Source organism: Podarcis melisellensis (assembly GCF_964234715.1).
Source record: "Podarcis melisellensis genome assembly, chromosome: 10".
Lineage (NCBI taxonomy): Eukaryota > Metazoa > Chordata > Lepidosauria > Squamata > Lacertidae > Podarcis > Podarcis melisellensis.
In genome coordinates, this window is record NC_138542.1 from 7,254,977 (window position 1) to 7,280,980 (window position 26,004).

A 26,004-nucleotide genomic window follows, 5' to 3' on the forward strand; every position below is an offset into this window, starting at 1 on the left:
GATTTCCTTTCCGTTGGTTAAACGTAAAGAAGAAAGAAAGCAAAATGCAGTGCTATTATTTTCTCATAATGTCCTGCTGTGAGGTTGGGATGCAAAACCATCTAGCAAGTTAAGCCAAAGGCCAACTATCATTGTAAATGCATCACTGTGACCCTCGTGTTGGTGTCGCAATTTGGCAGTACCCAGTCAGGGGCACTGTGGAGAGGGCACCGTGAAAACTGTTGCGAAATGGGGAAGCTGTCCTGGGATCTCGTGAGAGGAAGGGGGTAGAATAAATATAATAAATCATAATAGCTGCTTTGAGTTTCTTGCTGCTAATTCCGTCGGCAGAGTAGTTCTTGTTGGCGTCCATCTGTCTCGAGAGACAATGGAGTGCACCTCTTGGGGTGAAGTCAAACCGCAGCATTAGTGGCACCCCAGTGGCCTCCCTGGGGCACAAGCCTGGACAGTATTTGTAGAGATCTTGAGCTGCCCAGACAACAACAACAACACACACACACTGGCCTCAGTGAAGTGCTCCAAAGGAAAGCTGAGCAATACTTGACTGCAGGAGTTGCCAGAAGCAGGTGTAATGGTTATATGGGGTTGCTCGTGCGTAAGTTGCCGCCACTCCTGGCTAGGTGGCCTGGTTAAACCTTTCCTGGCTGGACAGCCCCTCACTTTGTGGCTGTTCAGTCGCTGGCAGAATCCGACAGTGGGCGTTTCTTAAACCTTTTCCAACATAAAAGTTGTTTGACGCCCAGTCTCCTCCTACTCTTCCTGCGCGGAAGTCTTCTGCGCAGGGAGGGCGTGGGTAGCGGAGGACCTGTGCTCTCCCCACTGGTGTCCAGTGAAGAGTCTCTGAGCCTGCTCTCTGCTTCCCCCATTGGCCCCCCTCCATCCCTGGTGTTGCGCTGATTTTCTTCCCCAACAGGAGACCTGCCTCTCTCCCTACTTGGCCCCTCTCCAGCATCGTCGTGGAGCCTCGCCTCCTCCTCTTGTTCCGATGGCAGTTCCCTGACAGCAGATATACAAGGTGTCATCCAACCGTCTTAGGGACTCCACTCCAGATTTGTGTAGGGTTTATGCCTTAGCCATTTCTTCTGCTGCAGATATCCCACAATGCAGCAGAGGTTTAGGACCAGAGTTTTCCTACTTCCAGTCGGGCTACCTTCTCAGGTTGACGAGCCCCATCTGCCCCTCACTGCCCTCTACGGCACACGCAGAAACCTCCTTCTTGACCATGGGACCCACTATTGGTCTTCTCCGATCCACCAGAGCCTATCATGCAGAGGATCCCTAACTCACCAAGGGTTTGAGACCCAATTTTGCTGTCCCGTCGAAATCATTCCTGGGGTGTGGGCGCTGTCACATTCTGACAGCTTCTTAGGAGCCACAGGTGAGAGCTGAGGGCAGGGGGCAGAACCAAAGGTGGAGGAACTACCCCAGAAGGAGCACAATGTGTACCTGAGGTGCTACCCCTCCCCTAACCCTCCATGCAATTCCTCCTAGTTCTAACCCTGAGATAGATTGTCCACCTTTGGTCCCCACCCTGCGCTCATTTTTGTAGTTTTGTCCATCTGTTTCATTTCTTCCTCTTTAGATTTGCCCAAGCGTTTTGCTGTTTTTCTTGCAAATTCTTATCTTTATTTGCACATTCTCCATCTCATCATCCCACCCGTGGATATTACCCTGTCACTGCCCTTCACAACTCTTTCAGTTCCTTAGCATCAGGTGTTGGTGAAGGCTGACCTTCCATAGATGGTGGGCTTCCCTGTGACTTGAGGTGACCATCACACTGCCAAGTCCAAGACGCTGTCCCTGCCCATGCAACCAGTCTCTGGGCTGCCACTTTTCCTGCCCAAATGCAATCTTCCTCCTGTATTTACCTCACACACGTTTTGCTGCTCAGGCCCCCATCTGCCACCATCTGTTCTGTCTCTCTACTATTCAGCATTCCCTGCCTGCCATGGGGTGCCAGACAAGGCCTGCCTCTGCCCACTGCTTTTCAGTCCACCCACTGCCTGCTGACAGCTTGTCTCTCTCCCTCCCTCTCCTGATCTTTCTGTCTGGCAGATGCTTTATCAAACGTGTCATGCCCGTTCCTGCTCCTCTTCTGCCCATCTGAAGCTTGCCAATTTGTGGCTGCATGCACAATATACATTTAAAGCACAAGACTCCCTCTGCAAAGAACTCTGGGAGCTGAAGTTTGTTAAGTATGTGGAGAACTGTAGCTCTGTGAGGGTAAACAACAGCTCTGAGGACTCATTGGGGAAAGTTGTGTGCTTTCAATGTTTGTTGAGCACACAGCCTGTGCCTTCAACTGTGTCCGAGCCTAGCAGACACTGCAAGTTGTCATTCTGATGTATCTGGGATGCTGACTACATTCCTGTCCCCTTCTCCATTATCTTTACTTTTTGTTGTTGTTCTTGTTCCACGCCATCCTCAGGCACCAGTGGCATAGCACAGGGGCAGTTACTCCGGGCACAAGATGATCAGGGGTGCAAAATTTCAACACCTGGCACTGTCTCAATACAGCTGTGCACTTCCACCACTGGGCTACCTTGAAAATGGTTTCTCCATGCGAACCAGGAAGTGCCCTCTCCAGACAATGGAATGACTCTTCTCTTCTTATCTCTGCAGCCAGGTGACAGGGACATGTTTAGACAGCTGAATGTGCATGCATACTCCATCCGTTTCCCTCCCTTCCAGCCCTCTCTGCACAGCCCGGGTACCAGCAACCCATGCTATTCATGTCAGGCGCTCACTGAAAGTAGCATCTCGTAGTTAGAATATCTGCCTGCCAGCTCTCCCCTATTAGCCTCTCATGAGACACAGGCTGACTGGTGGTTGCTGGGCCCACACTTTTCTGCAGCCTATGTCAGTTAGAGAAAGAGAAACACTGCCCACAGACTTAGGGTTGCCATATTTCAAACAGTGGAAATCTGGACAGAAACGTTGTTTGGCCTAATTTGGAGGGGGTGGGGGAAGAGCACAAGAGCTATTTTTAAGGGAAATTGCCCAAAACGGCACCACCGGCATGAGTTGCCAGATGGGACTTCCCCTGACATTTTAGCGATTTCCGCTCGGATACTGCTTCCGACTGCAGTATTCGGGATATGTCTGGGAAATTCCAGACGTATGGCAATGCTAACAGACTCCTGTTTCTGCATGCCTCAATGACTGAGGGACACATTGTGGCCACATGTTGATGATTCCTGTTGAAAATGAGAGAGATTGGCAATTGTAGCTTCATGAGCGGTAGTCTTGTAATCTGGTGAACCGGGTTCGCGTCTCCGCTCCTCCACATGCAGCTGCTGGGTGACCTTGGGCCAGTCACACTTCTCTGAAGTCTCTCAGCCCCACTCACCTCACAGAGTGTTTGTTGTGGGGGAGGAAGGGAAAGGAGAATGTTAGCCGCTTTAAGACTCCTTTGGGTAGTGATAAAGCAGGATATCAAATCCAAACTCTTCTTCTTCATGTGGATGTGGCCTGCCTGAAGAATACAGTGCCCCATTGTTCCCCCATGATGAAGAGGGACTGGCCCAGGTGCCCTCATGATGGTGCCGCCCCCCTGAAGAAATGAGAAACTGCTCACCACTTTCAAGAGAGCCATTGCCGTTTGCATCCTTCACTTGAGAGCGTCTTTCCTGGAGCCAAACGGTAGCAGGTTTCATCAACTGCTTTTGTTGAATAGCAGGTGCAGGGTCCGCAATTTGGGAGCATGGTGTGTGGGGAGAGGTAGTTTTATGCTTCCCACTTTCACAGTCCTGAAGCAAATCCCTCACCCTCCACAATATTGCTGTAGCCCAAGGTTTTGCATCAATTTCTAATCTGAATGTGTCTCCATTTTGAAGGAACAGGTACCAGTCTCTCGTTTGGAGGCAGTTTTTTTCTTTCTTTCCTCATTAAAGCCTTTAGTTGCTTACTCAATTTATTGCACACAGTTTAGGAATTAATCCCTTAAATCAGGTGCAGGAAATCTTTGGCTGCCCAGATGTTACTGTGCTACAACTTCCATCAGCCCCTGCAATAATGGCCCATTGGTTTCCCACAATTCCCTTAAGTAAAGTGTTGTGGTTAGAATGTTGGACTAGGGCTGGAGAGGCCTGGGTTCAAATCTCACTTAGCCATGAAAGGTCACAGGGTGACCTTGGACTTGCACTTGATCAGGCATAGCAGAACACTGGATTTTGCAAGAATATCACTAAAATCTCTGCGAATATTCAAGAAGAAGAAGAAGAAGAAGAAGAAGAGGAGTTTGGATTTGATATCCTGACTTTCACTCCCCTTCAGGAGTCTCAAAGCGGCTAACATTCTCCTTTCCCTTCCTCCCCCACAACAAACACTTTGTGAGGTGAGTGGGGCTGAGAGACTTCAGAGAAGTGTGACTGGCCCAAGGTCACCCAGCAGCTGCAGGTGGAGGAGCGGAGACGCGAACCCGGTTCCCCAGATTATGAGACTACCGCTCTTAACCACTACACCACACTGGCTCTCAGCAGCCCAATAGACATCTGCCTCCCCAAATATTTGGCGTCTTGGGCCTCTTGGAGAGTCTAATTGCCTGTCTTCCTTTTTCAATTTTTGTGCCCTGAGTGCATCTCCATAATTTAGTAAATAATCTCTATTTTTGCTCCATGTATCATTGGAATGCTTTTATGTGCTGTAGTCAGGCGAGGAGGAAATTTGCCATTGGAACATTATTAAAGGGACTCTTGACAGATAATTGGATCCTGGAATGGCACTGGGCTTGACCTCATCAAGAAAACCATTTGCTCTCCATCAGCATCTTGGTGAACCTTTATAATAATCACAGCAGGCTAGAAAGAGAGAGAAGCAAAAAATTAACCCCTTGAAAGTTGGCCTTAAGGAAAAAAATTCAATCAATTGAACAGTTAAGAGCCTGTTCCAGTTAAGAATCTACCAAAGAATGAAAGGACAGCAATTCACTGCAAAGACTACATGTTCCTTTCCAGGAATCTTAAGGCCTATTTTCTTGTGTGTAATAGCCTTCCTCCTCTGGACACACATTTTTATCTCACTTATGTACTCAGTGGGTCACTGCATTTTGCAGGAAGCTGTTTCCTTGGTGTCTCTGAAATATCAGCAGCCTGCTCCACATTAGCTCCAAGGCGGGGTTTCAAGGGAGGCTGCCACTGTTTGGAACAGCATCCCTGTTGAGACATGACAGGTGCCTATGATTTGTAATTTCCAGAAACAATTGAAGACATTTGTATTTCACCAGAACCTTTCCAGCTGCAGTGGGGAGGGATTAGGTCTCTGCCTTGGGCGTTTATTTGTATTGTTCTTTAACCTATATTCATTTGTGTGTGTTTTTGGCTTTTTGGATTGTTCTTAAACCTGTGCCCGTTCTCCTTTTTTTTTTTGTGTATGATTGTAATCTCCTTTTAAATTGTATGAAAGGTGACTCATAAATGAATAAAATAAAAATGTGTACAACTTTAGATGACACAGTACAGTTGCAGCTTAACAGGCATGTAACTGGTTGAAATTGCGCAAGTTAAATCCAAGCAAGGTGGAGAGCTCTTTATGCGCCAAGTCTGCTTGGGTTATGCAGCACATTGAGAGATTTTAATCTCTCTGCCTGCTCTTGGGGAGCAAGGGCTGCTCAGTGTGCTTGCTCTGGGAAGCTCATGTGAAGTCTCTCAGGGCTCTGGGGAAAGTGAGCCCATCAAAATCTCACATAGCCAACTGCGCACAAATGCTATGTGTTTATTTGTGTGCCTGTTTGTATATTAAGAAACTGGCAGGACACCGTTCTGAAGCCTGCCTGCCTTGGACGCAACGATTGTCAGAGCATTTGCACAGGGATGGAATTCTAAAGACCCTGAAACGGTTTTGGTGAGTCCCTTAAGGCAATGTGTTCTCACCAGCGGCAGACAAGGCTTCAGATTGAATAGGTCAGCTACACAGATTCAACATCTCGCAAGGAGGTGTGGATGACAGGAAGTCCTTCAGAACCCTTGAAACAGAACACATGGCTAATTTGGACAATGCAGACTCCTTAAATGCTGCATTCATTAACTGTGAGGTGCATGTGACAGCTTTAAAAAGAAAAGAAAAATGGTTTGTAGGTAGCCTGCATGAATATAAGCCTTCAAGGATTGCAGAGCGCATGACAGGTTACAAGGCCAGAGGAGTGTGTGCAACATTGACTGAGGGAAATTGACTTGCTTATGGAGCAGTTGCTATTATACAGCATTAACTAGAAGCCTATGACATTTATTAAATTCCCTCTTTCATCTACATAACCCCATTATGTAAGAACTTTGCAAGAGAACTAAAAAAGCTTTCAATGTGTTGTGGCCCGGAAATGGAATATCAAAGGTTTCTGCGCTTAATAAAACACGGTGAAGACTTCGAATAGAAAATTGGCAATAAACTATGTGTTTTCCTTTAAAAAAAAATCCTTAATGTTGGATATGATCTGGTTAGGTATAAGCTTAGATCAAATTATGAGAAGACTGGTGGTATAAAGCAGCTGGACTTATGAAAGCATTAACAATGGCTTGGTCTACTTATCAGTGATGTAGTGGAGAGGGACCATTGAAACACAACTGGTCCTGCAAAAGGTGGGTGTGGGAAGAGAGATTTGGTTCCACACGAGGAAAGACCTTTTTGTTCCTGAGACTCTGAGGAAGCACTTCCAGTCACTGTAGAGAGGGAAGGCTGCAGTCCTTTCTAGGCAACACTCCACACGCCAGTGGTGGACCATGGGACCAGAGTCAAATGTGGGTGAGACCACAAATGTTAATTTACTCACACATTCTTCTCTATCCTCCATCCAGGCAAACAGGAACCATAGTCAGAGTCCATAGCAAGTTCCAGCCAGGCAAAAGCCCTCAAGGAAGATGCAAGACCGGGGCAGTGAGGGGTGTGGCCAAGAGGAGCCAGTGTGGCCTATGGAGAGTCCTAAAGGCCAGATAGAGAGGCTTGGAGGGCCACATTCAGAGCCTGAGATTTTCCACCCCGGTGTCAGGGAGCCGACAGGGAGAACCGGTCGTACGCAGATCAGAGAAAGACAGTGACACGCCGGCTAACTGTTTCTTTATTAAGGAAGCAGAACAGAGAACACACAGAGACTTCTAAGGGTCGCTTCTGTCTAGATGAAGCCGTTGCCCGAACTGGTTTATAACTCCCCCAACTCCACTCTGTGTCAGGCCCCTCTCTGTCTACAGCAACTCTCTTTCTGCCTGGCTCTCTGCTCTGTAACATGCAATAGACGCCTTGGGTTTTTTGGGTGGGGGGGGCCTGCAGGAGGTCAGCAGAGAAGCTATCGGGGTGGCTGTGTGGTGGAGCTGCCAAACTTGATTCCTGTCTCTGCTCTGTACTGGGGCACCTGCCTGTTTCCTCCTCTCCATCCTCCTCCAAGCTCCCAGTCTCCAGCACCTCCCAGCTCTTCCCCTCTGGGGTGTGGCCAGTTTCCCACCATCAGGAGCTCAGATCCAAATCCTCTCCTTCTGGCCTTTCTCTGGAGGACTCCTAGTCAGGCAGCTTCTACCTCTCCTCCTCATCCAGCCAGTCCCCAACACCCTACTATCTTTAACCCTAAAGGTAAAGGGACCCCTGACCATTAGGTCCAGTCGTGGCTGACTCTGGGGTTGCAGCGCTCATCTCACTTTATTGGCCGAGGGAGCCGGCGTACAGCTTCCGGGTCATGTGGCCAGCATGACTAAGCCGCTTCTGGCGAACCAGAGCAGCGCACAGAAACACCGTTTACCTTCCCACCAGAGCAGTACCTATTTATCTACTTGCACTTTGATGTGCTTTCGAACTGCTAGGTTGGCAGGAGCAGGGACCGAGCAACAGGAGCTCAGGGGATTCGAACCGCCAACCTTCTGATCGGCAAGTTCTAGGCTCTGTGGTTTGACCCACAGCGCCACCCGCGTTCCTTTATCTTTAACCCTATGCTATATTTAAAAAGAAATCTGATCTGTAGTTGGACTGGAATGCAGTACTTCTTTCCACATGAGTTGGTGGGCATCTTCAACCACAGGCCATCAAAGAGGAATGAACTAAGCAATGTGCATGTTGCTTGTTGTTGTTGTTCTGCTCTTCCGTATTTCATTTTCTACCGTCTATATGTTTTTATTCAGTTTTATTTTTTTATGACTGTCACAACCCTTCCTTGGGCGTTTCATTATAGTGAAGTGAGGCCTGGAGAGGTTTTTAGTAAATATAGGTGAGCCAGTCTCTCGCCTTTCATCTTTTACCTCATGTGGCTCCGGTGCCAAAGGAACTGTGTTGTGCTGTTTCTGTTGCTTTGTTCTTACCTGAGAATCTCAAATGATGAACAAAAGACATGCAGAGAGAACCTTGCTTTTCGTGAGGCGTCTCAGCCTGGGCTCGGCCTAAGCCTGGCAGCTTTTATAACAAACGGAAACGGGAGGTTTGCCATATCAAGGGATAGGAAAGCCTAGGAATGCCTCTGCTAATATGTCCTCCAGCACTAACTTGGCTTTTCTCTTTCTCTCTCTGTTTTGCAGTTCTGCTAAGCCAATCCTCACTAGAATGAGCACAAAACAAAACCAAGTAACAGCTTTTGTACATCAGCATTAAAGGGGAAGACGCTTGGGAAGAAAGCCTGTGATGAAGGAGAATGTTGACGAGTGAAACACAAAATAAAATGTCTGACTGCCAAGTGCTGCCGTCTAAACACGGTTCAGCCAGACACGCAAGTGGTTCTCTGGAGAGAGATTCGATCCTGGATTTATCCACCAGCTCATTAGGAACTGTCACTGAATGCAACATTCAGAAGGCATGCATGAAAAGTCACATAAGGGGAATAAATTTTAAACGGGGGAATAGTTGTCACTAGGTAAACATATTAATATACATGCATCAAGGAGGTTTGTAAAAAAAATAATATTATTTCAACTGAAAAGCAAAATCCTTTAAAATAAAGCATTTCACAAGGCGGGGCCAGTTAACTCAGAGAATTCCTCTTCCGGCCACTAGGAACCAGAGAGGGCATTATCCAGCATCGCTGCAGAAAAGACTCTCTTACGTTTCCGGTTACAGAGGAAATGGCGTAAACTTTTTGAATCCACCATTGCTGCACCTCATTTGGCCTTCACTTTGAAACACAATGCTTCTTGATTCCTTGCCTACATGTTCTGTTTACTCTCTGTGCGTAGCGACTCTGTGGCTGTTTCAGACTCGAATTCTCATTCTGCAAAGGCTCTGAGATGGTGGCTCCCAAACTGCGAAATCTCCGTGAGGAGGAAACATGAAAACCCATAAAGTGACGAGTGACCCATCTCCTTCCACAATTCTTTCGCAGGCTATTCCAGAGATTCATTGGGGACCCAATAGGTTCCTTGTAGCATGTCTCCATTCCCCTCCTTGCCTCCCAGTCAAATTATAAACTGTGGAGGGGAGAGAGCTCAGATAAGGTAAGGTTGAGAACGGAGATGTAAAACATAGGCCCAAGACATTTTTGTGCCTGAAGCAGAAAGTCCAAATGTGTCTGTCGTATGTGTGTGTGTGTGTTTAAGATAATATTTCAAGAAATTGCTACCCCAAATCTGCCACCTGAAGCAAACTCAGCCAGCTCCCTCATGTTGAGTTGGCAGTTGGGGTAAGTGCTGCTGACGTCCAGTGGGAAGCCATTTTGCAAAACATGACACAGTAAGGTTGGTAAACAATATAGAGTTAGTCTATGTGTGTGTAACCATGTAAGAGCTGCCGTGACGCACTTTTACCGTTTTTGTGATCTGAGAGAAGGAAATGAACGTTCTTTACAAATAGCAATGAAAGGACTGCTTGGAATAATTATTCCAACCATCTCAAAATAGAGAGCAAACAGATCTAACTCTGGGCAGCTATGTTTTTATTGTATCATTGCCACACAAGGCTTTGAGGCACACCAGTCCATTGTGGGGATGCATTTGAATGGGGGAAATGCATAAGAGGTACATTTCTGCTCTCAGTGATGTTTTCTTCAGCCAGTTTTAAAGCGCCATCTTTCTGCTCCTCTGCTGTCTTTAGAAAACTTGACTTTAAGTAATGTATTATCAGTATGGATCCCTCCATGCACAACATCGCACAATGCCTACTAATTACTTATACTAGACAGAAACTGGTAACTGTTTGCCACAGGTGAGCACTATGTAAGGATGCGGGGCTTCTCCTTTACAACTTTGGTTCACCATTCACCACTGCATCTAGCATAAGAAAAACGCGCTGTGGTAGAAGGGGTTTCGGGGAAAACAAGCTAGATTTTGCATTTTTGAATAAATCCGCAGAAAGCCATTTGTGTTTAAAGCTGCTTGTCTCTCTGATTGAAATGCCTATGGACACGCTATCAATATATTAAAAAGGGTTCTTTCTAAGTAAACACCTTTTTTTCCCCACTCTCTAGGTACTTATGCTGCCCCCAGCACTGTAGTATTCCAATGCTGTGTGCTGAGTGTTTGCCAGAGGAAGTTACCGATAACATTGTTATACAGCATAAATAGATATTCATAGCGTCTTTTTCACAGTGGTGCTGTATAATGTGATTCCCTCCCGAGGTTCCAAGGACAAAATGGCTCGCCGTGGGCTTTGAATGAAAGTCAGTGGAAGTGCAGGGAAACTTCATTAATCTTGAACAGCCTGGAGGAAATGTCTAGACAACCCAAGGTTTGGTTAAACAGGAATAGCATATTTACATATAGTCCTACACACCTGTGGCTGCAATGAATCCCGATCTCTAGATGTTCTGCCTAACTAAGGAGATAGTAATGAAGGGCCAAACTGAACAAAAATGGATGTCTCGTGTTGAGTTTTCTCCCTCTGTCAAAAGTAGCACACCTTAATGTATGTCCTGATGTCAGGATACTGTTCCCCTACTAGTGGCAACCAACTATTTGCAAAATGGGGTTGGAATACTCCAGGTCTGATGATATCAGGAGGGCATCATCAAGCTAGATGTTTAAAAGGAGAATAAGGACATTTTCCTTGGCAACCCATTTTTCTCACAATGTATGGTTCCACCATCAGATTAACGGAGTCATTATTTGTCTGGGTCATGTCCCAATTCTTTTTTCTTTTATTTTTAATTTGATACTACTGTTGTTAGTCTTAAATGTTATAATATGAATTGCCATCTGATTGCTTTCTGTGGCCTGGTGGTTTCTGCCACAGGCTTCCCTTAGGCTCCCAGCAGAAATGATAGTAACCAGTAGCATCCGTGATAAAGTTATCTTGTGTGAACCCAGAATACAGAATTCAGTGGGACTTGCTCCCTAGTAAGTGTATTTAGGATTGCAGCCTTACAGCCCAATGTGATGCGTGTGTTCTCAAATGTAACTTCAGTCAGCCTTATTCTTAAGTAAGTATGCATAGGACTGCAGCCTTACATTGCAATCCTATATGTGTCTACTCAAAAATAAGGTCTAATGCATTCAGCAGGGCTTATTCCCACGCCAGTTATATCCTTAGTTATAAAATGGAATGTTTAGGGTTGGAAAGGACCAGAGATTCATCTAATCTAACCCTTTGCACTGTGACAGAAAACTACATAGCCAGGAAACCCCACCCCCAACCTCCTGCTGTGAGAGAAAAGCAGTAAAGGCAAAGGAGCATCGTGCCAGAAGTGCTTGAAGGGCGGTGGTAGCTAAAATACCCCCCCCCCAAAGGAAACCACAACTCCAGTATACCTGAAGGAGCGTCTCCACCCCCATCATTCTGCCCGGACGCTGAGGTCCAGCGCCGAGGGCCTTCTGGCGATTCCCTCATTGCGAGAAGCAAAGCTACAGGGAACCAGGCAGAGGGCCTTCTCGGTAGTGGCGCCCGCCCTGTGGAACGCCCTTCCAGCAGATGTCAAAGCGATAAACAACTACCTGACATTCAGAAGACATCTTAAGGCAGCCCTGTTCAGGGAAGTTTTTAACGTGTGATATTTTACTGTATTTTTGGTTTTTATGGAAGCCGCCCAGAGTGGCTGGGGAGGCCCAGCCAGATGGGCGGGCTATAAATAAATTATTATTATTATTATTATCATTATTATTATTATTACAACTCATATCATCCCTGACCATTGGCCATGCTGGCTGGAGCTGATGGATGCTGGGGTCCAAAAGAACTCAGTGGCATGACTTTGGCTACCTCTTGCCGTAGGGCAAAAAACCAGATTCCGGTGCTTAAAAGGTAAGAGTTGCCCTGAGTATTACAGGGAAATGCCAGAAAGGACATCAGCCCAAACTCTGATCAGCTGGTTCTGACATCACACAGCAACTCTGCTGAGGTAGTAATGTGAATGCTTGGCTTTTTGGTGTGTGGTGGCCATTATTGTGAACAGCAGTGTGTTTCTAGTTTGCCACTTCCTGGGAAACCCTCAATATTTCAATCACGTGTTGAACCATGAGTCATTGTCCAGAACAGACAACACACCCAAAAAAGTCATTGTCTTTCACATCGCAGCCTCTCAAGAGCTTGAACCAGAAACCTTCCTGACCTCCTTAGCATCATCTTCTGCAAAGGATAGCTGGGGTTGGGGAATGAGGATCGGTCCTTTTCTGTCCTCATAACTATGTTTGGTGCTGTTCCTGGCTTCTCATTAGCCTCTGGTGACCCCAAATTAAGTATGACACCTTTCCGGTCAACTTCTGGCCCTTACCTGAGCAACTTATCTCTTTGGATTTGGGCTTCCCTACCTTCCATTGCCATACAAAGTTTTATTCTCCATACCTGCGTCAGCCTCAACCTCCTCCTGGTCTGTGTTTTGGTCTTAGCCTTCCAAAGATGAATTATCCAGCAGTGATCATTGCCCTCCCACCATGTCCCTCTGTTTCTGACCGTTGACTCCAGTGTTGACTCCACAACACCTGACATTTCCAGAAAATTGCCACTTTTGATGTGATCCAAAGTTCCTAGACCTATCAGGGCTCATCAGATCCCATTACCTAGTCCTGACAGAACTGGCCATCGCTGACTTTGTTGGTACCAATATGGCGGGGTGGTCCTTAGACCCAAATCGTGAAAGCAAAACTAGTTATTCTCTTCAGCAGACGTTCCCACCTCTCGGCATCCTGTTTCTCACTGTGGCCCAGTAATATTACTGCAAAAATCTTGCAAGCTGATGTCGGTTGACCATTTGCGTGTAGATACCTGTGTGTGTGTATATAGATGTACATAGATATATATAGATAGATATATACATAAAGGAAGCAAAACAGTTTTAAGTACATACATCATTCAATGTAGGAGTCTGTTTTTAACTTCTTAAAGTGTTGACACTTTCCACCAGGTCGCCCCATTGTAACATGTCAAAAAGAGTTGTGGTCTTTGGTTTATTTGCTCTGTTTCTCTTTGTGTGTTTTTTTGTGTTTTTTTTGAAAAGAAAAAGGTCAACAAATTGTAAAGAAATCTGTTGAAATACCTGCCTTTCTGAAGAAACAAAGAACAATAATTTTTGTTACTTTAAGGTATGCTTGTTATTAAAGTACCTAATAAAGATAAATAATGAATTTTTGTAGCATACTAGAATAAAGTGTTCTAGTGCCTTTCTCTCTAGTTCATTCAGATGTGGCTGTTCTCTCTCTCTTTCTTTCTTTCTTTCTTTCTTTCTTTCTCCCTCCCTCCCTCCCTCCCTCCCTCCCTCCCTTCTTTTCTTTTTTTTTAGAAAAAAAGCTTATCCCAGTCGTTTTTCTCACAGCTTTTGTAGTATAAAAGATGTACAGTGGTGCATCTTTTATTTAAGGTATCAATGAATTTAACCAGAGGTGCAGCACTGACAATGGAATTTGTTCACAATCATCTCACTGGCTGATAAAGACTTCTGAACGATAGTCTGAATTCCAGAGTCACCCCGAAGGAGCAATGGCCCGTTCTACAATCATTCAGGTGGAAGGAATGAATAGGATGCAATAGGAGATACACACTGGCAAGTCTGCCTAAGAAGGTCCTGTGTGAGTGTCTGGAGGCAGTTGGAGGATGGATGGCGGCTAACAGATTGAGGTTGAATCCTGACAAGACAGAAGTACTGTTTTGGGGGGACAGGAGGTGGGCAGGTGTGGAGGATTCCCTGGTCCTGAATGGGGTAACTGAAGGACCAGGTGTGCAGCCTGGGAGTCATTTTGGACTCACAGCTGTCCATGGAGGTACAGGTCAAATCTGTACCCAGAGCAGCTGTTTACCAGCTCCATCTGGTACGTAGGCTGAGACCCTACCTGCCCGCAGACTGTCTCGCCAGAGTGGTGCATGCTCTGGTTATCTCCCGCTTGGACTACTGCAATGCGCTCTAGGTGGGGCTACCTTTGAAGGTGACCCGGAAATTACAACTAATCCAGAATGCGGCAGCTAGACTGGTGACTGGGAGCGGCTGCCGAGACCATATAACACCGGTCTTGAAAGACCTACATTGGCTCCCAGTACGTTTCCGAGCACAATTCAAAGTGTTGGTGCTGACTTTTAAAGCCCTAAACGGCCTCGGACCAGTATATCTGAAGGAGCGTCTCCTCCCCCATCGTTCTGCCCGGTCCAGCTCCAAGGGCCTTCTGGCGGTTCCCTCATTGCGAGAAGCAAAGCTACAGGGAACCAGGCAGAGGGCCTTTTCGGTAGTGGCGCCCGCCCTGTGGAACGTCCTCCCATCAGATGTCAAAGCGATAAACAACTACCTGACATTCAGAAGACATCTGAAGGCAGCCCTGTTCAGGGAAGTTTTTAATATGTGGCATTTTAGTGTATTTTTCATCTTTGTTGGAAGCCGCCCAGAGTGGCTGGGGAAACCCAGCCAGATGGGCGGGGTACAAATAAATTATTATTATTATTATTATTATTATTATTATTATTATTATTGAAAGCTTGGATTCTTTCCTCTGAACTCAACACCTCAACTTACAGCTTACTCTATGATGAAAGCAAAGCAGGCAACTATGCAGGTTTTAGTATTCAGACCTTCAAATAATAATTTAATATTTACATCTTACTTTTCAAAGTGGCTAAAAAGGCCAGCGTTACAATCTTTATGTCCTTAGTGCTATACAGTACTTAGATGATGAATAGCATTATAAATATTATTCTGTGTGGTTTGTACCTTATCTCATCCAGGTATCTTCGTCTAAGGTTGTTTTGCTGTGCTGTGAAGCAGCTAATTAGCTAATTAGCAATAAATTAAAGCTTCAGTCCTAGGCACACTTACTTGCATGTAAGCCCCACTGAATATAGGAGGACTTACTGCTGTGAAAACATGTCTAGAATTGTTCAATAAGAAAGCCTAAGTTGCTTACTCAAATGTAAATATGGTTTTATTTATTATGGGATTTCTTTTCTTAACCCTTCAGATAAATTCCTGGGATGGCTTGAAAGAAATCATAAATCCAATAAAAACATCCAGAAGCTATGGATGAAAATGTATGCAAGAAGGCCTTGTAGTATTGTCTTATCAGATTTAGCAAATCTATTTGAATTGCAAATTAGCTGCAAATTAGCTAATGTCTTGCAGAAGTCTGCAGAGCAGCTAAACTGTCTTGCAGAGTCCATTGCACTGATCTAGTAAGCTCACTGGTTGGACATTTTAACTGATTACAGCAATGCTCAATAAACTCTTAAATAATTTGGAAGTGACCAGGAAAACCAAAATCAGGTTCACATGTCAGAGCAAGAAGGAGAGGAATATTGGCCTTAACACCCGGTGCCCCTTTTTAATGACACGCACTGAAATCCATACAGCACCTCTAAATTGTCCACATGTCAGGAACTGGTCCGCAACACCCTTACCATTTTTATTAGCTCCACAGGGGTACACACTGGACAGAATGCGGAAAGAATGTGTGACAGCTAATTCTTCGTCTCACCAACAAACGTTTTGCTGGATTAGCCACACTGAGGGCTTGTGGAGAAGCAGCGTGGGCTGAGATGTGTCGTCTCCTCACATTTTGCTATAGGTCTGGCATGGGCAGCCTGTGGCATCCAGGAGTGGTTGGACTCCCATCAGCACCAGCCCGCATGGTCAATGATCGGAGACAATGGACATTGTAGCCCAACAACCTCTGCCAGACACAACACGTTGCCCAGCCCTCCTGTAGTTATAAGTCTAGTTTCTCATCTTCATTGTCCTCAGCTTGGTAGTTTTATTTCCCTGCTTCTGATGATGTGTCAGGGGAGGGAAGATGATGATGATGATGATTTATTTATACCCCACCCATCTGGTTGGGTTTCCCCAGCCACTCTGGGCGGCTTCCAACAAAACACTAAAATACAATAACCTATTAAACATTACAAGCTTCCCTAACCAGGGTTGCCTTCAGACGTCTTCTAAAGGTTTGGTAGTTATTTTTCTCTTTGACACCGGATGGGAGAGCATTCTACAGGGCGGGTGCCACTACCAAGAAGGCCCTCTGCCTGGTTCCCTGTAACTTAGCTTCTCGCAGTGAGGGAACCGCCAGAAGGCCCTCAGCCCTGGTGTCCGGGCAGAATGATGGGGGTGGAGACGCTCCTTCAGGTATACAGGGCCAAGGCTGTTCAGGGCTTTAAAGGTCAGCACCTACACTTTGAATTGTGCTCGGAAATGTACTGGGAGCCAGTGTAAGTCTTTCAAGACCGGTGTTATATGGTCTCGGCGGCTGCTCCAAGTCACCAGCCTAGCTGCAGCATTCTGGATTAGTTGTAGTTTCTGGGTCATCTTCAAAGGTAGCCCCACATAGAGCGCATTGCAGTAGTCCAAGTGGAAGATAACTAGAGCATGCACCACTCTGGCGAGACAGTCTGCGGGCAGGTAGGGTCTCAGCCTGCGTACCAGATGGAGCTGGTAAACAGCTGCCCTTGACACAGAATTGACCTGCGCTTCCATGGACAGCTGTGAGTCCAGAATGACTCCCAGGCTGCACACCTGGTCCTTCATCTTTGGTTGCCACCCTGCACTCAACACTCACCTGTGACTCCTAGAAGCTGTCAGCATGCAACAGCCGCCATACCTGGGAACAGCTTTGACTGGCTGGCTAAACCAGATGAGGGTAGCTGATAAGTCTGAAACTCTCAGTGAATTAGGGATTTCCTCTGCTGATGAAGACAGGCTGTAGTAGATTGAGCAGACGAGACTAACAGTGGGTCCAACAGTCAAGAAGGCATAGGGCTCATCAGCCTGGGCGGATAGAAGAAGAAGAGTTTGGATTTGATATTCCGCTTTATCACTTCCCAAAGGAGTCTCAAAGCGGCTAACATTCTCCTTTCCCTTCCTCCCCCACAACAAACACTCTGTGGGGTGAGTGAGGCTGGGAGACTTCAGAGAAGTGTGACTGGCCCAAGGTCACCCAGCAGCTGCAGGTGGAGGAGCAGGGAAGTGAACCCAGTTCACCAGATTACGAGTCCACCGCTCTTAACCACTACACCACACTGGCTCTCCCATCTAGGAGAAGGAAAACTTTGATCCTAAACCTCCACTGCCTTGTAGGATATTTCTGGGAGAAGAAAAGGCTAAGGAGAAAACTCTCCACAAATCCAGATCAGAGTCCCTAAGGTGGCTGGGTGGTGCTGTGAACTTCTGGCAACTCCTGCAGCCAAGCTGGTACCAAATGTCTTGCTCTGCTTTCCTTTGGACCACATCAGTGAGGCTGAGAGGGGGATGTTGTCAGCCCAGGACCTCCATACACACTGCCCTGGCTTGCGCCCCGGGGACAGTCACTTTGGTGCTCCTATCACAGCGGTTTGGCTTAACCCCCAGAGGCGCACTCCATTGCCTCTCGTGACAGACAGATGCCAACAAGCGCTTCTAATGGTACGAAGTATTCACAAAGTCCCTCGGTGCCGCACGAAATTTCCTGCATAGGAATTCATCCCAATGGGGGCAATGCCTGGGTAGCTGTCACAAAAACAAGAATATTCCTCCATCACCCCTCTAAGGAAGAGGGATTGCTGCCTAGGCTGGCGCACATTGGGCAGATGTCCAGCCCGCAGCATGTACTGCCTTCGCCTTTTAAAAGACCCTCAAACCAGAACCTGCTGCAAAAGGCATAAACATATAATTTAAAAAATTCTGAGCCCATGAATTTATTCTGAGTACCAGAATCGGGCAGGTCTCACGGTCTTTTTGTACAACAGTCCATTCCCAGCTACCCCAAGATTTCTTCATTTCAGCAATAAAATTTTGTGGCGGGTGGGAGGTCATTTTGTCACTGCTGTTATGTAAGCAGTTTGCACCTTACCAGGTGACTGCAGATCAGTCGGAAGCCTGGCAGGAGATCCAGATTATTCTGCCCACTCCTGGTCTTGACCAACCATATACCGTATTTTTCGCTCTATAGGACACACCAGACCACAAGACACACCTAGTTTTTGGAGGAGGAAAACAAGAAAAAAAATATTCTGAATCTCAGAAGCCAGAACAGCAAGAGGGATCGCTGCGCAGTGAAAGCAGCAATCCCTCTTGCTGTTCTGGCTTCTGGGATAGCTGTGCAGCCTGCATTCGCTCCATAAGACGCACACACATTCCCCCTCACTTTTTAGGAGGGGAAAAGTGAGTCTTATAGAGCAAAAAACACGGTAATCCAAATTGTGGGGGGGGGAGGGCACTTGTTCCACAACTTGCATTAGACAATGAGATGAAGCACCTTTCATCATTTTTTTAAAAAAATAATATTTATTAAAGTTTCAAAAGAATTACATAAAAAAATACAGAAAATGCAAAATACAGAAAAAATAAAAACAATTAAAAAGAAATCCATCTTTCCATGTCTTGTCTTTCATTTACTTGTTTCCTTGACCTCCTCACACCTCCCTTTTTTGTATTCTAGTTCAGTTGATTATTTCAGCAAATCCTTTCCATTCTTGTTTGTATCTTACTAATTCATCTTAATATATTGTAACTTTACATTCTAACCTGTTAACAATCCATTCTTCCTTAACCCTATATAGCATTACTGCAAAAGCCACATTACATCATTCCAACATCCTTTTAGCATTCCTTAATTTTACAGTGTTTCTGTAAATAGTCTTTAAATTTCTTCCAATCTTCTTCTACTGACTCTTCTCCCTGGTCTCGGATTCTGCCAGTCATTTCCGCCAGTTCCATATAGTCCATCACACCTTTCATCATTTCAACCGTTTTGAATTAAGTGCATTTACACTGGAATCCTCTGGGCTTCAGAACATTTCTGTCCTAAGGTAGCGTAGTAGGCAGGAATGCCAAGAGCGCTGAAAAAAACATTTCCGTGAAATGGGATGTTGTTATTTAGGAAATGCAGTGGCCCTGTGTGTGTGTGTGTGTGTGCCTGACTGCTGCCACCTGGTGGTATGCTCAAAGTTTTGCCGTTCACCTTTTGCATTTTACACTGTGCAAGTTGAGGTTCCCAAAGCCCAGCTTTTTAAAAATACATTTAAACATCAGTGATGTACACAGATCCAGTTATCTGTGCCGTTATTAATATTCACTGGCCTGCATATCTGCTTCCTGATCTTTCCACTTGCCTATGTTGTGGGTCCTGCTGCTAATCACACAAAATGCTTTCTTTTCCTTGACAGTTGATCTCAATCCCTTCTCTGCCTCCCACCCCAAAGGCTCTCTTCTTGCTACCAGATCCTGGCTAGAACTCCAGCTGCTGCCCCTTTCCTTCCTGAATCTCGGGGGGGGGGGAGGATTTGTTATGTTCCTGCTAAAAAAATCAGACATGGAAAAATCTGGCGGGCATCTCTGCTTCTACTTAGCATAATAATCCACTTTCCCCAAACAATCTGTATTTTTTTTAATTTTCTGTCTCCTGCATATTTCCATGAGTCTCCTCCTCCTAAGTTGCGAGAGAAAGAGAAGAAAGTTAAAAACTTTTTAAAAACCTGATTTGTATTCCTTGGGTATTCAGCCTGTAGTCCAGCCACATCCTTTATAAAGGCTGAAGTTTCCTTGCATTCAGACATAAGGGCATCTGCCTTGCATGCGGAAAATTCCAGGTTCAAACGCTCACACTTTCAGGTGGGGCCCCTGCCTGAAAACACCAAAGAGATGCTGCCAATCCGTGCAGGCAATACTAGATGGACCCAATGGCCTTGTTATAAGGTAGCTTCTTATATTCCTAACTGAAACTCTAAATTCGCTGCCTGTTTACTCCTGCCTCTTCATCTCTTTCCCTTGAATCAAATTTTGTATTGTAAGCACCTCGGGGCAGGGACCTGCTCTGTAGTCTGCAAAGCAGGAGTGGGAAATCTCTCTCTTTTTAAAAAATAATTTTTATTAACTGGCCAATCAAATCAAATTAAATCACATCACATAAATTCCAAATTACAAAGCCGAATTTTAAATTTTGTTGGGGGGACCCATATTTCAAGATCCGAAGGGGGATTCTGATCATCTTCTTGCTACTGAGTTAATGCCCAAATCAATCCAAACAGAGTTCATAATTCTATCCAGTCTTATCTTGCTGTTTCCACATCACATCTTGTTCATCTTGAGTGGGAAATCTCAAGCCCCAGGGGCCAAACGCAACTCTCAAGACTGCTCCCTGTGCCCATTTTGCAGGCCACACTCTTCACTGGTCCTGAGAGCTTTTGCCTGGCTGGAACGTGTCCTTGACCTATGACGGTACCAGGATGGAGAGCAATGTGTTTGAAAACCTACTGCTTTTAAATTATTATTACATATTATTATTATTATTATTATTATTATTATTATTATTAAATGGTAGGGATGCAGCCTGCTGTACAAAGGTAAGAGTCTGTTGCTCCCATGACGCACTGTGGCGCCTGGCCTGAAAGGTATTTATCACCTCTGCTTTGCAATGTCAGTCTCACTGGTACCATAAAATAAAAAAACAGCCATTAAACAGAAGCATACAAATCCGAATCATAGCTGTCAACTTTTCCCTTTTCTTGTGAGGAATCCTATTCGGAATAAGGGAATTTCCCTTAAAAAGGGGGAAATGTTGACAGCTATGCTGGGGATGCGGGTGGCGCTGTGGGTTAAACCACAGTGCCTAGGACTTGCCGATCAGAAGGTCGGTGGTTCGAATCCCCGCCACGGGGTGAGCTCCTGTTGTTCGGTCCCTGCTCCTGCCAACCTAGCAGTTCGAAAGCACAAATTGCAAATAGATAAATAGGTACCACTCCAGTGGGAAGGTAAATGGCATTTCTGTGTGCTGCTCTGGTTCGCCAGAAGCGGCTTAGTCATGCTGGCCACATGACCCAGAAGCTGTCTGCGGGCAAACGGTGGCTCCCTCGGCCAATAAAGTGAGATGAGCGCCACAACCCCAGAGTCGCTCACGACTGGACTTAATGGTCAGGGGTCCTTTTTATGATCCGAATGTATTTGGCTATATAGGCAGGGCACCCTCTCCTTACGTAACAAGTAGAAATTTACAAAATGCAGCCTTTCTGCACCATAAAAGTGTAGTAAAATCAGTGATATTAAGTTTATGCATACCTTGCAGCTCTTAAAGACAAGGCACACAGGATCAGGAAAGAAGATGAAGTATGCATTATCATCACACGAAAAGGCACTGTTCTACTTTTAAGCGTAAAACCTGGCCTAGTAAAGACCTTTACACTTCCCAGGTTCGTTTCTTGTGTTGCTTGCGAGCCAATATGGCAATAGTGATGTTTGCCAAACCTAAAGCTGTTGTGGAAGGGGAATGTTTCTACCAAACAGTTGCTGTTGTGAAGCTCCGTCATTTATTCCTGAGATGCAGTTTGTTATATTGTCCAGTAGATGGCTGTAAAACATTTTCTAAGAGACAGCCGGAAACTACACAGTATTGGGAAACTGGCTGGCTAGCATCCCAAGAAAAGTAAAATGTTGATGCTTAAAAGACGTACAGTTTGGAGAAAGGAAATTATATAGGCAACCACACAGAGCTTGTTTTGTTTCTCTATATTTGCTGGAAAGGTAAGACGTTATTTTAATAAAATAAAAATAAAATGGTATTGGGAAAATGGAGGCCTCCATATACGTGTGTGTGTGTGTGTGTGTGTGTGTGTGAGAGAGAGAGAGAGAGAGAGAGAGAGAGAGAGAGAGAGAGAGAGAGAGATATTTAGCCATGCCCTCTCCGGGATACGCAATTGCGCACAAACCCTCCCAGTTTCCCATTCAGCCAGAGGTGGCAGACACTTCACATTCTGCTGTACACTTAGTGTTGGGCTGTGTTAGGATGGCAGGATTGCACCATTAGGGCTTTCCCTCTAAAGTTTTGTACTTCTACAGAGCTTGGAGTTTCCCCAAGCATACTGATACCTTCATCTTGTTTCTCAGGGGTTCCATTTTAGCTACAATCCTGTCGCGAGCTGAGTTCACTATTAGGAGTGGCCAGAAAGGTCTACCTTTGGACCTCAGGCCTGCCCCGCCCCCCCTCCTGGTTTACAGGCTCCCCTGGGGATTCACCTAATAAATTTACTGTTCGTCTCTTGCAAATAACTTCATCGCTACTAGAGATAGCGCAAAATAAAGCTTGTGTGTGAGCATCAGGAATGCCAGCGTTGTAATAGAGTCAGTCTTCCTGGAGGATTACAAGATACAGTGGTACCTTGGTTCTCAAACGCCTTGGTACTCAAACAACTTGGAACCCAAGCACTGAAAACCCGGAAGTAAGTGTTCCGGTTTGAGAACTTTTTTCAGAAGTCGAACATGCTCCGTTTTGAGTGTTACGCTTCCGTTTTGAGTGTTATACTGAGGTCTGTCTGTTTTTGCTATTTATTTTGCATTTTTGTGGCTCTTTTTGTGACTGTGTGGAACCCAGTTCAGCTACTGATTGATTGATTGATTGTGTGACTGCAGTACATTGTTTATTGCTTTTGTTTTTATGGATCAATGGTCTCGTTAGATAGTAAAATTCATGTCTAATTGCTGTTTAAGGGTTGTTTTTAAAAATCTGGAACGGATTAATCCACTTTGCATTACTTTCTATGGGAAAGCGCGCTTTGGTTTTAGAACACTTTGGTTTTGGAACAGACTTCCAGAACGGATTATGTTTGAGAACCAAGGTATTACTGTACAAATAACCTATAAATGGTGGAGTACCTGGAACAAAGCTAAGTCCCATCTGAAAGGTTAATATTGAAACAAGAGCCAGAGATCCTTTGCAAATATTGGTCCTGGCCAGGGACAGAGAGTGTGGAACAGATGCTCTTGCTGTAACGCAAGGGATGGATTTATTAGGAAACTTGAGGTGAAGCTGAGCGGCTCCTTGGCTGCAGCAATGTGAGTTTGCTGGTGCTGCTGCTTCCATCACCAACAGCTGTGTTATCTGGCCCCTCCTTTAAATGTTGTTGTTTAGTCGTTTAGTCGTGTCTGCCTCTTCGTGACCCCCTGGACCAGAGCACGCCAGGCACTCCTGTCTTCCACTGCCTCCCGCAGTTTGGTCAGACTCATGTTGGTAGCTTTGAGAACACTGTCCAACCATCTCGTTCTCTGTCCTCCCCTTCTCCTTGTGCCCTCCATCTTTCCCAACATCAGGGTCTTTTCCAGGGAGTCTTCTCTTCTCATGAGGTGGCCAAAGTCTTGGAGCCTCAGCTTCAGGATCTGTCCTTCCAGTGAGCACTCAGGGCTGATTTCCTTAAGAATGGAGAGGTTTGATCTTCTTGATTCCATGGGACTCTCAAGAGTCTCCTCCAGCACCATACTTCAAAAGCATCAATTCTTCGGCAATCAGCCTTCTTTATGGTCCAGCTCTCACTTCCATACATCACTACTGGGAAAACCATAGCTTTAACTATACGGGCCTTTGTTGGCAAGCCATAAAAAGCCAAAGGTGAGATTGACTGACAAAACTAACATTCAGCTCCATACCAGCAGCTAGTGGCCACAAGTTCTCCAGTCCTACCCCACGGGGTTGTCTGTTCTTTGTATTTATCACTTTCTGAGGAGTTGAGAGCAGCACCAGCAACAACAACAGGGAGGGTGCCACCCTGTTTTCTTCTCACGACGATCCTGTGAGGTAGACTAGGCTGAGAAGGGGCAGCCCACCAGGAATCACCTGGTTACTTCGGTAAGGAAGGCCTATAAAGTCTCCTGTTTCCTCTTTGTGGGAATACAAAGGCAAGGAGTCTATTTTATGGGCTCGCCCTGCTGTCGTCATATCCTCCTGGGTCCGTGCTTACGAAGAATCCTGACATTCATCCCCTGAGCTCAAGGCAGCGTTTCCTTCCAGCAGAGGAAGCTGGTTCTTGTTTCTTTCCCCTCGCAGAGCCCCACCTTTGCTCTCCTTGGAAACTCCAGCCGGTCCCAAGTGCCTCTGGGACAGATGCCAGGGTAAACACGAGCAGCAATTGAGGCTGCTTCTTCTCAGCCCCCTGCATGAGTCAGCTACAGCTGGGATGGTTTAAGCGAGCTCATTAGGAGTCAAGTTGTCCAACTCTGCTGCTCTAACCTCACAAAGCTTTTTATGCTGGGCTCTAATCTCGACCAGAAAGACGATGGTCTCCATAGCTACTCCCAGCCCTGTCGTTTCAGCTGTGGCCTCACTTCCCCTTCTCAGCTCATTACGGGACTAAATATTTGTGCTAGAGTATGGCCCTGTATGGGACATGGGTGGCGCTGTGGGTTAAACCTCAGAGCCTAGGGCTTGCCAATCAGAAGGTCGGCGGTTCGAATCCCCATGACAGGGTGAGCTCCCGTTGCTCGGTCCCTGCTCCTGCCAACCTAGCAGTTCGAAGGCACGTCAAGTGCAAGTAGATAAATAGGTACCGCTCCGGCGGGAAGGTAAATGACATTTCCATGCACTGCTCTGGTTTGCCAGAAGCGGCTTAGTCATGCTGGCCACATGACCCGGAAGCTCCCTCGGCCAGTAAAGCGAGATGAACACTGCAACCCCAGAGTCAGCCACGACTGGACCGAATGGTCAGGGGTACCTTTAGCTTTATGGCCCTGCAACACTGGAGCCATGCCACACTTGACAACAGTGCCATCCAATAAGTCCCCTTTTGCCAACCTGGTGCCCTCCAGATGTGTTGGACTACGACGTCCATCATCTCTGGCCATCGGATATGAGCTGTAGTCCCATCATTGGGGGAGCACATGGTTGGGGAAGGCTGCAAAAAGTGCACAAGATGGGCTACACTGTCCTAAGTAGACCCCTAGACAATATCTTAAAAAACAGAGCCATCACCTTGCTGACAAAGGTCTGTATAGTTAAAGCTATGGTTTTCCCGGTACAGTGGTACCTCGGGTTAAGTACTTAATTCGTTCCGGAGGTCTGTACTTAACGTGAAACTGTTCTTAACCTGAAGCACCACTTTAGCTAATGGGGCCTCCTGCTGCTGCCGCGCTGCCCCGAGCACGATTTCTGTTCTCATCCTGAAGCAAAGTTCTTAACCTGAAGCACTATTTCTGGGTTAGCGGAGTCTGTAACCTGAAGCGTATGTAACCTGAAGCATATGTAACCCGAGGTACCACTGTAGTGATGTATGGAAGTGAGAGCTGGACCATAAAGAAGGCTGATCACCAAAGAATTGATGCTTCTGAATTATGGTGCTGGAGGAGACTCTTGAGAGTCCCATGGACTGCAAGAAGATCAAACCTATCCATTCTTAAGTGAGTGCTCACTGGAAGAGCAGATCCTGAAGCTGAGGCTTCAATACTTTGGCCACCTCATGAGAAGAGAAGACTCCCTGGAAAAGACCCTGATGCTGGGAAAGATGGAGGGCACAAGGAGAAGGGGACGACGGAGGACGAGATGGTGGGACAGTGTTCTTGAAGCTACCAGCATGAGTTTGACCAAACTGTGGGAGGCAGTGGAAGACAGGAGTGCCTGGCGTGCTCTGGTCCATGGGGTCACAAAGAGTCGGCTAAACAACGACTAAACAACAACAACAAAGCAGATGCAGGATTGTAGCCTGGAGCAATGTAAGCATGTTAGCTCCAATGCACATTCTTTTCCTCAAAGAATTCTGGGCTCTCTGGTTTGTTAAGGGTTGTTGCTGGGAATTTCAACTCTGTGGGACATAAACTACGGTGCCTAGAATTCTCCAAGGAAGAGAATGTGCCTCAAATGTGCTTTGGGGGTATTGTGTGTACACAACCTTGGACTGCACAGAGGAAGCCGATCTCGATGAGCCAAGTGCGGCCTCTAAGTCAACAGGCTCTGCATGGCTCCTGCCTCAAAGCTG

At 46.1% G+C, this 26,004-nt stretch overlaps 1 protein-coding gene and 1 long non-coding RNA gene across 3 annotated transcripts in view; both read left to right on the forward strand.

Moving 5' to 3' along the window:
- The window catches only part of LHFPL3 (LHFPL tetraspan subfamily member 3), a gene marked incomplete at its 5' end in the record, with an annotated part of 266,350 nt that extends 256,096 nt beyond the window's left edge, over window positions 1-10,254 (forward strand). For both annotated transcript variants that reach the window (XM_081927889.1, XM_081927888.1), the window contains one exon: window positions 8,487-10,254. Coding sequence is in view for 1 of the 2 variants with exons in the window: in XM_081927888.1 (XP_081784014.1) it covers window positions 8,487-8,515 (29 nt within the window). The remainder of the gene's footprint in view (window positions 1-8,486) is intronic.
- An 11,446-nt stretch (window positions 10,255-21,700) lies between these two features.
- LOC309379072 overlaps window positions 21,701-26,004 on the forward strand; it is a 32,213-nt gene continuing 27,909 nt past the window's right edge. Inside the window, exon 1 of the long non-coding RNA XR_014172343.1 lies at window positions 21,701-21,790. This is a non-coding gene — a long non-coding RNA (uncharacterized lncRNA). The remainder of the gene's footprint in view (window positions 21,791-26,004) is intronic.